The sequence below is a fragment of the Lontra canadensis genome, unplaced genomic scaffold (assembly GCF_010015895.1).
Source record: "Lontra canadensis isolate GAN:19392208 unplaced genomic scaffold, GSC_riverotter_1.0 scaffold80, whole genome shotgun sequence".
NCBI classification, from domain to species: domain Eukaryota; kingdom Metazoa; phylum Chordata; class Mammalia; order Carnivora; family Mustelidae; genus Lontra; species Lontra canadensis.
Window position 1 is genome coordinate 6,016,264 of NW_022631074.1, and position 13,001 is coordinate 6,029,264.

Here is a 13,001-nt window from a genome sequence, read left to right on the forward strand (position 1 = left end):
TCATACGTACATGCATATCGAACAGAGATGAAATTTATAAATGGGTCTCTGGACCTTCTTTGAAGATCACTGCATGTTGAAAGTTTTCTATTTCTGATGGAAAGTGTAGAATTGATCCCTATAGTTGTCTTTGTATCTGGGCATAATTAAACAAGAATCACAGAACTCCTCCCCGAAGAAAATTCATTTTTCCCTCATTTCCTTTCTTTTTTTTTTTCCTTTTCATAGGCTTTCAGTTTTTCTACTTTTTTGCTATTTTACATCAGTGCAATTGTCAATAGTTGCTTGCTGAAATTCATCACCCACAGTACATGGTGGTAAATTGGGAGAAAGATTACATCGAGTAAGATGAACTAGCACAATTCTGGGCAGGTGTCAAACACTCAATACATTATCACCTTTGCTTTTCTTCCCTTTCTGAGCTCCAGTCTATAACTCAACCATAGCTTCTGATCATGTATTTAACCTTTATATCTTTCAACTAAAGAGCCACTGTGCTGCAGGAAGACTTTCATGGATGCTGTATGATTTTATGTTCCGTTCAAATAGTTGACAAAATATAGATATTATTCACATAAATGTTTGCATTACACTCCAGTTTATTGTTTTACATGATATAAATTATCTATAGTAGAAAAAAAAGTTTATTTTCTAAAACTACTAATGAAACACCTGAGCCATACCTAACATGACTGGTAGGTCTGGCAGTGATAAAACTGCCACTTGGAAGGCATTACCAACAAGTACGTGGCACCCTTAACCTCCTTACTCCAAAGAAACAACATTAACTATGTCCCTCTGTGGTTATCCTTTCATTATACCTGTTCTAGCTTTCAGAGTTCTTTTTGTCCTTCAACAATCACATCTGGCAATTTGGTCTAGTACTTAAAGTTGGACTCAAGGAACACTATGCAATTCCATGTTATTCATTCTATCATTTGTTCTTTCCATCTTAGGTTCTGCCTTTTCTAATCTCGAGCTTGAGTAACCCACAGCCAAACTTAAGGACTGTCCCCATCCCATGTTTCTACACCCATTCCAGCACAATCTAGTATCTCATCCTCATAAAATCCAATTACTAACCAGCAAGATTCATTTGTTTCCATGAAAATATGTCCCACTTGTTTTGTAATTCAAGAAAGCTACTGGTTCAAATGCAAAGCTAAGTGAAAATCCCCCTGAAGAACTGTTTTTGGGGTAAAGCTTTAAAGCCTTCCACTCAATTCTTTCTTAATAGGCACTGTCTCTCCTTCTGCCCTCATTAGGGAAAAACAAAAATAAATAAAAAGAGTATCTGCTATGATCAATAGTATTTAGTCACATGCACTTTTGTTTGAGTTTACGTCCTTGCCTTCCAAAAAACACAGATATTTATTTCAGCACTAGCTCATGGTGATAAAATTAAATTTTACTTTGACAAACATAAAAATGAGGAAATGTGATTTGTGCAAAAAATTCAAATTAGAAATGTTTATGTAATTCATTATTTAATTTCTAGGCAGCAACAGAGGTAAGAATTCTTAAATGTGATTTGTACCATCAGAGGATCTTGTTCTTCTGGAAAAAGGACCTTTTTTAAAATTCCAGGAAAGTCAAAGTACCATAAAATAATCAAGGTCTGAACATTACAGGTAAAGCCCTTCAGCTATTATTGAAACATAAGTATAATTACACACAGGAAAAATATATTATCAGCACAGGAAAGAAGCCTTAAGAATTCTTCGTGTTGTTTGAAACTGTTGGACATGAGTGAGCTCTAATATCATTATGCTTAGAAACGGCTTCATCCAGATCCAACTGGACACCATTAATGTTCACTTCCATACAGCCATTATAAAAGGCATTCACTGGTGTGGCATTGAATGGAATATCTGTAAAAATAGAATATTAAAATATTAGCCCAAGACTTCTGGCATCTTGTTTGCTTATAATTAGAGAAACTACTCAGACTTCCCATATCCAACCAAATTCTAATCATAAAGGAAAAATCAATAATGTGATTATTCAATAAATTTATATTAAGTGACTCCTATGTATATAAGGTATTGTGCTTGGCACTGGATTCAGCATATCATGAGTTCCTCTGATTTCATAAACACAATTAGTCTCATTCAAACCTAAGATAGATAAACACACTTCAAAAAGAATTAAAAAGAGCATATTCTTACCTGTGATGTTCTACTTTATTATCTTCTTTTTAAATTTGAGCAACAATTTAAGCATTGTTAAATCATTTTTTTTCAACTCCAAACTATAGCTATGTGGAAATCTTTTTAAAATGCCATGATAAATTCATCTCTTTTATTACTGCTGGAATAAAAGAGATTTCTCTATTTTCCCAAAAACAGCTTCTTGCTGAGCCTGCAATGGCAGGTCATGATAGGGAATTCATTTTATATACTGTTTGGTGTTCAAAAAAATAATTTTAACAATGTTTCAGTGACTAGTTTAGAGCCTTTGGGCATTTTGACACTTTCATTCTCCCCATCAGACTTAATACTTGGGTAACACCCTTGAATTCCTAAGAACTATGGTTCATCTTAATAACATCCATCTCTCCACTTGCTTCTTTTTTTGGCACTCCACCCCCATGAATTTAGTTCCCAACGGACATTTTTCAGCCTTTATTCTTCTTTCTTAGTACCTTATGCAAAAAACATACAGTTCAAATTTTCCACCTTTAATTTGCCAATGCAGTGAATAAAGTCTATACTTTTCTAGGGGCTCACAGCATTTTTTATGAAACCCTTTCAAGTCTGGCTGAGCATCAGGGTTATGCCACTATTATAAAAATCCTCAGAATCATCAATTTCCCCTGATTTTTAATTCATAACACGCGACTGAATATGTTTATTTTGCATATCAACTGGTAATTTACCTATCCCATTGTTTACACTCCTAATATCTCAATTGTCGGTTCTCCTCAGTTTTCCTCACTCTTTCTCTAAATCCATCTTGCCTGAAGTCATCTTCAGTGCTGGTGCCAAAGTCCGGGAGCCATGAATATTTGATAGCTTTACTTCTTTTCAACTCTTTTATTGTTTGTCTGATTTACTAAAGTGGCACTCAACTAATTTGCAAATAAGGTAGTAGGTGGATTTCAATATAGAATTCATTCCTTTGAACTATAATTATGCTTCTAATAAGTAACCACAGTAACTTAAGTAACTTTCTAATAATTAACCACGCTAACTTATCTATTTATCTATCTATCCATAACTTTGAGTATCCTTACTTCTGTTCCACAAAAACCCAGATAAAATTTTCATATATGAAATATGAAGCCCCTGAGCAATTAAAAGTAAGAAAATAAAGATTCCTGGGGCACCTGGGTGGCTCAGTGGGTTAAAGCCTCTGCCTTCGGCTCCGGTCATGATCCCAGCGTCCTGGGATTGAGCCCCACATAGGGCTGTCTGCTCAGCAGGGAGTCTGCTTCCTCCTCTCTCTCTGCCTGCCTCTCTGCCTACTTGTGATCTCTGTCTGTCAAATAAATAAATAAATCTTTAAAAATAAATAAATAAAGGTTCCTAGAAGTCCAGACATCAAACTCAGAATTTTCCTTACAAGAATAACCTGCAAATGGTATTTGAAATATTTCTCAAAAATTTTCTGCCTCAATTTTTGCCACTTAAAGTAAAATGTTGACACCAATTTCATATTTTCCACTATTAATTGGAGATGCATGGGCTTTTCCTCCGGTTCTCCCTATCTTATGGTAAATGGAATCTCTACCCATGTAATTGCTCATGCTGGATATCTAAGAAAGAGATCCTGATACCTGCCTTTCAGTCCTTAAATCCTATTAATGTTGTTTCTCACATATGGCTCCCATCTAACCACTGTGTCCCACCTTCACTGCCATCATCCTAGTCCAGCAGCTTCCTCATGTGTGACATGGGGATAATAATAGCACCTGCCTCACAGGTCTGTTTTGGATATTAAATAAGTCAATCCCTCTGAAGCACTCTGAACAATGCCAGACTGTTTATTACACACTGATTGATGGTAGCGGAGTTGTTGCCTCTGTTACTGTTACTGCTTCTCCATCTGGGCTACTTCAGCAGCCCACAGCTCATCTCATCCACTTTTGTCGCCCGCCTGTCCATCTCCATCCATCACATAGGGTGGGTATTTAAAATGACAATATTGATACACCCTTTCTCTGTCTAAATTTTTTTATTAAAGATTTTATCTACTTATTTGAAAGAGAGAGAGGGAAAAATAGAGAGAGAATGCAGAGGGAGAAGCAGACTTTCTGCTGAGCAGAGAGCCCAATGTGGGGCTCAATCCAAGGACCTGGGATCATGACCTGAGCCAAAAGCAGATGCTTAACCGACTGAGCCACCCAGGCACCCCAACTTTTTTAAAGACTTCCATGGCTCTTGTAACAAGAGTCATGACCCCAAACCAGGTCTACAACCCGCCACCCCCCATGCACCCAGTTCTCAGCCTCACTACCATCTCCCTTGCTCAAAGTGTTTGAGCGTCTTCTATATATTCCTCAAGTGTATCCACCCCCGATTTTGCCCACACATAGACCTTTTTTTTACTTGCATATTAATTCCAATTCCCACCCAACCACTTGGTTAAATTTAATCCTTCAATTTACCATATCTGTATCTTAGCCTTTTCTTCAGAAAGCTCATTACTGGCCTGCATGACCAGGCCAAGTCCCCATTTTTAGGCTCCGAAAGCAATTCATACTTTTCTTTCTTTCTGACTAGGATAGCCAGATTCAACAAAAGTTGGTTAAGTTTTAGTTCACCATTAAGAAATAAATAAACAGGGACACCTGGGTGGCTCAGTGGGTTAAAGCCGCTGCCTTCGGCTCAGGTCATGATCTCGGAGTCCTAGGATCGAGCCCCGCACTGGGCTCTCTGCTCAGCAGAAAATCTGCTTCCCTCCCTCTCTCTCTGCCTACCTCTCTGCCTACTTGTGATCTCTCTCTCTGTCAAATAAATAAACAAAATCTTAAATAAATAAATAAGCAAAATATACCAATAAAACATCAATATAAACCCTCAGGAAAAGATAAATGGATACTGGAATTTTGTCTTCCTTTTACTAAGATTACATATTTAAAATAGTATCAATTTGATTAAAAAGATACTTTTTAAAGCTTTTTAAAGAAAATTTTGAAGAAAAAAGAAAAAGAAAAAAGTATGAAGCTACCTGGAAGACCACCCAGGTAAGTGGTCACTGTCCCTTTCATTGCTTCATCCAAAATGGCCAATTGTCTTTGAAGGTTTTCAGAGGAGATAGTGTCTTTTTTAAGTGGAGTGAACAGCTCTAGATTGCTTCTGTTGACTCTCAATTCCAGATGGAATGGTTGACTGGAACACAGACTTACGGCCTCCATCTGATACATTACCGTATTTTCAACGGATACCAGGATATCCTGAAAAACAGAGCAAAGATTCAATATAAGCAAGTATTTATGGTATTGCCACTTAAGAGGGACTTTTGAGTTACATCATAATTTTAAAAAATACATTAGTTTTACAAATTTCAGGTCCAGCTAAGATACAAATGGACAGTGGTTTCTGAAATTTCAGTATACCAAGTTGTTTTACCAAAGATGGGAACCTAAAGTACAGTCTTAAGCACTATTTTTCTGTTTGTGAGCCTTCAAAACTTACATGTGAAAAATGAAGGAGTTGAATCACTCTTTGTTGGGGAAAGGGCTTGGAAAATTTCAAATGCTTGAGTAAGCACATGCCAGCAAGACTGAAAGGTTTCTGTGTGCCACACAAGCAATCCTGTAAGACTTGGGACAAAATGAGGGGAAAAGTCCTGAGAGAGGAAAGCCAGGGATCACCAGCAGTAAGTTACAGAGTATTTACCAGAAGATATTTAAAAGAGAAAATGTATTTGTTTTGCTGAACTTTTCAAACCGCTGAGACACAAAATCACTCAACTTGTTGACAGTGATTTATGCATATAACTTAACATGTGGATAGAGGAAATGTAAAAAGAATAAAATCAAGGGGCACCTGGGTAGCTCCTGGATCAGACCTTGGAAATAAGCCAGCAAAAAGTAATAATAATGGACATTTTTGAGGCAGTTAAGCATCTGCCTTCGGATCAGGTCATGTTCTAAGGGTCCTAGGGTAGAGCCCCACGTCTGGCTCCCTGCTCAGGGTTGCGGCGGCAGGCAGCAGGGGAGCCTACTTCCCCCCTCACTGCCCCTCCCCACCCCTGCTTGTTCTTGTTCTCTCTCTCAAATAAATAAATAAAATCTTAAAAAAAAAACAAAACAAAACTAGGAACATGGGTGTTATGAGATGGTAGAAAGATAGTCTGAAGTATTTACTTAGGAATCCAAGCCTATACGTTGCAAATACCAGTTATTTGAGGAAATCTGTCACTGTTACCTATCCATATCCTTGAACTCACTAATAATCTTAAAATGGTTCCAGAATGATCAACAGTATGTGGAATTATGTTATGAAATATTGTACACAGATCTTGAGAAGGCAATCTGACACGAGAAAAAAAAAAAGGAGTCATGGACTCAAACACAGAAAAGATAAAATAAATAACAAAGACATGGCATGCATTAATCTCCTCTACTGGAGGGATATAGTGCTGAAGACAGGATTTCCATTTTGTTTAAAAAAAAAAAAAAAGCAAACAAAAAGCTGGAATCTAAATGTAGCGAGTTCCTGTGGTAAATTGGAGCTGAAAACTGGGCAAGATCTCCTTAGGTGGCTTATGCTTAACCACGAGACACTCCTTGCCATCATCATTAAGCTGAAAACAACACACCTTTTTATTGCTACAGACATCACTCAATTACATCCTTCTGTCTAAAAGCTACAGAGAACATCCAAGCTAACCTTGGCACAAACACAAGCTTCTGGCCATAACTTGTTGGAATCCAGTGTGGATGACACATGGTCAGAACTATTAGTCTCAAGTAGAAGGCTGAATAATACAGATCTTCTGATAATGCTCCTGTTTCCTTTTATCCTAGAGTCTTTTCCTGTTCTTCCTCCTATTTTCAAATTACAGTTGCCAGCAAGAAGCCAGGTGGACTGGTTTTAGTTTTCTCCAGTCCTTCCTAATTTATTCATGGGAGAAAAGATTAAGACTGCCAGAGAACACAAAACATTATAATTAGACACAGAATAGCTGAGACTGAATTTTAATCAGACTCACTTTTATTTTGTTAGTACAGACCATGACTCCCATAATATTTCAAGGATTTAAATAAAGGTGGATCTCTATGCACCCTGGGAAGGCTCCAGGCAGCCTGTGTGTGAGTCTGCCTGATCTTGGCTGTTGGATGAACAGTAACGGGCTTTTCAATTTTTCTCCCCTCTCTGCTTCCTGGATCAGACCTTGGAAATAAACCAGCAAAAAGTAATAATAATGGACATTTTCTGAGTCCTTATCGATGGGCTAGACACGGTGCTAACTTGACATGCTATCTCATTTAATCATCATTTACAGATTAAAAAAAAAAATGAGAATCACAAAAGTTTAGGGAAGTTACCTGAAGCTTTTCAGAGGCAGAGTCTACCAAGGACAAGGCAAAGGGCACGGTGCTGCCAGAAACCAAGGCAAACATAACACCAGTACCCGTGGATGGGCGAATGCTCAAGGACACATTTACTTGCCAGTCCTCAACATTGGACAGATTACCTGTTAAAACAATCACACAGAAGCAGGATCAGTATACTCCTAAAGTATGCCAGGAGGAATTATTACAACCTTACTCATACTCAAAGCCATTTTTGTGGAAAACTGAAGATTTTCATTCTCCTTCCTCAGTGTCCTATAAAACCTGGGCAAAAATCTAAAAACAAGAACCATTTTTTTAAATGCAGGCAAGGAACACATAAATGGAGCCCTAGCCTTCTGGTCTTCCTAGAATAAAATTCTAGATGTGGTGTTTCAGAATATTAGGAATTTCTCCTGTGTTCTTTTATAGGTATTCTTTCTGCCTCCATCTCCACCACCAGTCTAATCTCAGATGGTCAGATTTTAGAATACACACTTAGAAGGAAATTCAACAAATTTATTGTAATGTTTCTGAGGGAACATTTGGGTGTGGCTGCCATCACCACCCTACCATTCCTCATCCATAAAGGGGTCAGTTCAAAGCAGTGGGAAAGAAAAGTATGATTTATATAAATAGGAGAGTTAGTTTGATAGTAGAGATGTACTCTGAAATCAACAGTTAACTCTAAAATTCTAACAAGAACTCTTCTGCAATTCTGCCGTCATAATAGTTAATTTTTTTTTATCATTACAAGGTTAATTGTGTATCCCGCTACAGTGCAAGCCCTACTTGGCTCTAGGACCACTTTGTTTTCCACAGTAGTCACTCAACAAATAGTTGAATTGATGTGTTTCCAAAATAGTTTAATTCCTAAAAAGATTAGGGCACCTGGGTAGCTCAGTCAATTAAGCATCGGACTTTGGTTCAGCTCATGATCTCAGGATCCTGGAATCCAGCCCTGCATCAGGATCCCCATTTGGCGGGGAGTCTGCTTGTCACTCTCTCCCTCTTTCTCTGCCCCTCCTCCACTCATGCTTTTCTGTACCTCTCAAATAAATAAATAAATAAAATCTTTAAAGAAATACTAATTCACACTTTGAGTGAAGCCTTCCTTATTTAATATGAATATAAAACAATAGCTCAAATACCACTTGTAGGCTTTGAAAAAGTGAATGTGAATGGAGAAAATAATCTCCCCTTGACAAGATGATCTTCCATTTAGCCACATCTAATGCTATTACAGTGTTCATTTATAATCCTTTTTAAAAGATTTTATTTATTTCTCAGAGAGAGAGAGTGGCAGGTAGATGGAAAAGTAGGCTCCCTGCTGAGCAAGGAGCACGATGTGGGACTCAGATCGCAGGACCCTGGGATCATGACCTAAGCCAAAGACAGACACTTAACTGACTGAGCCACCCAGGCATCCCCATTCATAATAATTTAATTCCCACCCAGGAGAGGGGAAAAAATGATATATATACATATATAAAATTTTATTTTATATACATATAAATATATAATAAAATATCATTTTATTATATATACATATAAATATATATGTGTATATATATACACATACATATATATAAATAAAATAATCATTTTGAAATAAGTAAATTTACTATATTAACAAACTCAGACTAAAATACGCAAGTGTAGAGAAATTATAATGTAACATTAAATATTAATTCAAAAGTAGGTCTCTTTCAAGTTATCTATGAAATAACTAATTATGATTTTTTTCAGATACAATAGAACTCTTATTTTCATTTTCGTTTCAGAGTTTTTCTTTTGAACAAATTATTGTGGGTCTAGTTTTTTCTTATATTCAGTCATCAATCTCAATTGAAATATTTTTTTTTTAAGTCCTTCTCATACAGAACAGAACTAAAGTTAAAAACATTCCATTACTTTATGTTAGGGACACAAAAAGTACTAGTGGAAGATTCTTCTTTAAAACTGTAGTAATACTTTTTTTAGACTGCAAATAAACACATTTAAAATATAATTTTTCCTTAAAGCAGAGGTATCAGTACACTAAATTTATAATACAAAGTATTAGTAGCTCAAATCATGAACTCCTAAACAGAAAAAGACAAAGAACCTAATAAGAGAATCAAGATATAAAAATAGCTAATAAACATATGGAGAGATATTTAAATTCAGTAGAAATTGGGACAATAATATTTAAAATTAGAAGATTTAATTTTTCAACTCTCAGACTGGAAACAAATCTCAAGCATACACTTTCTTACTCTGTTGGTAGGAGTATAAATTGGTAAGACATCTTTGGAAGAGAATCTAACTGAGCAGTAGGAACTATACATTTGCATAACCTTTGATAGACATAATCTAAGATTCTCTCCTACAGAATTACTCACATAAAGGTATAAAGATGTATGTCCATTCCTTCTTTGTCTTCTCTATGCAACAAAAGCCTTACAGCAATGGGGAAAAGGCAACAAACACTGCCACCATTAGAACACATGCAAAGACCCATTACATCTACAGGTTAGGGAAAGGAAACTGGGAAACAACAACAACAACAACAACAAACCAACCAAAAGCCATTTACCATGGAGAAGGATCTGGAGTCTTGATCATTAGATATCTCCCCCACAGGTAGTTGGGAGAGGGACAATGAAAAGTTCACACCCCTGGAACCCAGGGATACAACACTTGCCCAAAACTGAATCCCCAGACCTTGCCACCATGCTAGCAAATGTCAAGTAACAACAGCATTCCTTTGAGGTAAAGCAAGACCATGCAGAAACACTTTGTTGAGGCGTATCATAAACAGAACACCTAAAGCTAATGATAGATGAACTATTAAGAAAAACCCTCTGGCAAACCAGTCACTGCCCTAAGCACAAGGTAATAATAAAGGAATTTGAAGGGTACTCATGGAGACCAGAAAGCTTAAGCAGCTCAACTCTTAACTAGACTGATTCAACCAGTTTATAAAAGGCCTATCAAAAGCAGAAATATGCTTATCTCCAGACTTATGTATTATTTATCTGTCTCTACTGTTCTACACAAGATGCTTACCTTTTAAACCAAAAATCATTCAATACCAAAGGAAACAAGGAAAAATAACACATGGTCAAGAGACAAAGCAATCAACATGACATTGATATTGGACCTATCAGATAGAGAATTTAAAATAATTATGATTAGTAAGTTGAAGGCTCAAGTAGAAAACGTGGACAACATCTAATCACAGATAGGAAACTTCAAGGAAGGGTTGGACATTTTAAGAAACAATCAACTAAACAATCATTACATTCTGGTAATGAAAATGAATCCTTTTGAAGCAGTAAGCAGTAAACTCAACATAGCTGAGAAATTGGTGAACTTTAAAACAGGTTAATTGAATTTACTTGCAATTAATCAAGTTAGGTACCAATAACCTTTTTTTTTAAGTAATCTTTAAGTAATAACATAAGCATATTCTACTTCCTTCCCTCCCAACATACTGCAAAAATTGAATAAAAAACATACAACAACATGAATAAGCGTACGCTATGCCTGGCACATAGTTAAGTATTCAATAATGTTTACCGAAGGAAATACAACATTTGTCAATTAATAAATTTAGTCATTAATGAGAAAAGAGAGGTAAAATGAGAAATTACTTACTGTATTCTATGCTAAACTGAGCAACTCCAGAACCAGGATAGTAGGAACCCTTCTCCACAGTAACAAGGCAATGCTTATTTTGTTTTTCTTGAATGATTTCCTTTATTCCCGAAGCTCCCTGACCCATCAAATTCCAGCTTCGTATACATCCATCTAGACGAGGGTTAATCTAACAAATTAAAATATAGGTCGAGTGTATCTTAAACTTTAAAAAGTCAGACTCCTACATGGCTTAATTGATTACAGATGCAGTTTTCATTTAGAGGGAAAACCTTTCTTTGATGACATTTTAAAATACTTTACATATTTTGAATATTATCTAATTTTTTAAGGTGTCCTTCAGATGGGCAGTCTTTTTCAGTTACTGTGAGTTTTTGCCATCACAGACCTCCACTGCGATCCTAATGATTTCTAGCCCCTCAAGCCCTACCTGCCTCTATCATCCAGAAATAACTTTTCTGCTCTCAAGTTCCATATATGGTTCTAGCTGTGGGGGTGCTTACTTTAATTGCATTTATATATAGGTTTGTTTTGCCATCAGACACTGAACCTCTTCAAGAACAAAAGTCTCCTCAAAGCAACCAGCCAGACTCAAGACCCATAGTAGCCATTTTATAAATAGTTTTTGAATAATTTATTTTACTTTTAAAATGTCTTGATTTATCAATTTCAAAGAACAGATGCAGTCACTCTGACATGAGTTAACTAATTCAGGTTTTATATCATACTGCAGGAATCTTTCAAAAGTTAAGGTAAGTGTGAATTGCCATGAGTAAAAGATGGATATTAAATGGTAAATATTTAAGTTAAATCAGCAAGTATAATTGACAGGCCCATGACTTAAATGAAATTTTTAAGACTCTTCAAGGACAGTGATTAGTCTCCTTCGTGAAACCTATTCCACAGTTATTAGACAAACATCATATTCAGAAAATCATCTATTATATATAACTTCAATTTATGATAGGATGAAGTTAAACTCCCAGCAAAGATTTTTTTTTTAAAGTTCCAGCATCATATGCTATTTTATCTCCCAAATTTAAGTCCTAAAATAGACGTAAGAAAATTCTTTGACGGGCTTCTACAAAATGTTGTATTTTTGGACTCAAATACATGTATTTACATTTGTAGTAGCTAAATATGCACAGTTATCATGTTAAAACTGAACTGATGCTTGAGAACTGAAAGAAAAATCTACTTCCCCATGAGTAATGCTGGGGACTTAAATGGACTCAAAAACACTACATTTATTTTCTTATTTCCTTAATATAATTTCAAGGATCACTATGTTATTTTTCCTTGTTCAATTTAAGTTGTCACAGTTGGTATGTTCAACAAAATCACTTCTTTTGACTCTCAGAAAAACACATCTTCAAATCTATTACGGACAAGAGTAATTCATCCATGATGAATGATAGAAACTTGGATCATTACCGGTCTAACGAGAGTATTCTCCGCTTTCCGAGGTAATCCTGCAAAATATACTTTAGTTTCTAGAAATCCACTTGTAAGCTTAAAAAGGCTTTCGGGTTTATTTATATTCATTACAGCTTCTTTAGCTATTTTTACACTAATGCTGTGTTCTAGTTCTTCCACAGAGACCTACAATTAAAAAGACAAAAATTATCAAACCATCAAACATCACTGCATATCATCTGAAACGCTAAGATTGAAAAATCCTGTTATTATTCTGGTAAATAATTTTTCAAAGTAATCATTTTAGTTTAATTATTAATTTGTTGTAATCCATTTGATATAAGGTGGCAAATATGTGTTTTAAAGTGGTAATTCTTGATGGAAAATTAAATGAACCCCATATTTCAAAGTAAAAAAAAAACCCACACAATATTGTTCT

General features: G+C 35.8%; 1 protein-coding gene across 1 annotated transcript in view; it reads right to left on the reverse strand.

Annotated features, from left to right (window-relative positions):
• Positions 1-577: 577 nt before the first annotated feature.
• PROS1 (protein S) overlaps positions 578-13,001 on the reverse strand; it is a 65,759-nt gene continuing 53,335 nt past the window's right edge. The window contains exons 11-15 of the mRNA XM_032882234.1: positions 12,581-12,748; positions 11,147-11,315; positions 7,499-7,647; positions 5,173-5,398; positions 578-1,871 (exon numbers count right to left, since the gene is read on the reverse strand). Of these exons, the coding sequence (XP_032738125.1) occupies positions 1,711-1,871; positions 5,173-5,398; positions 7,499-7,647; positions 11,147-11,315; positions 12,581-12,748 (873 nt within the window). The 3' untranslated portion in view covers positions 578-1,710. The remainder of the gene's footprint in view (positions 1,872-5,172; positions 5,399-7,498; positions 7,648-11,146; positions 11,316-12,580; positions 12,749-13,001) is intronic.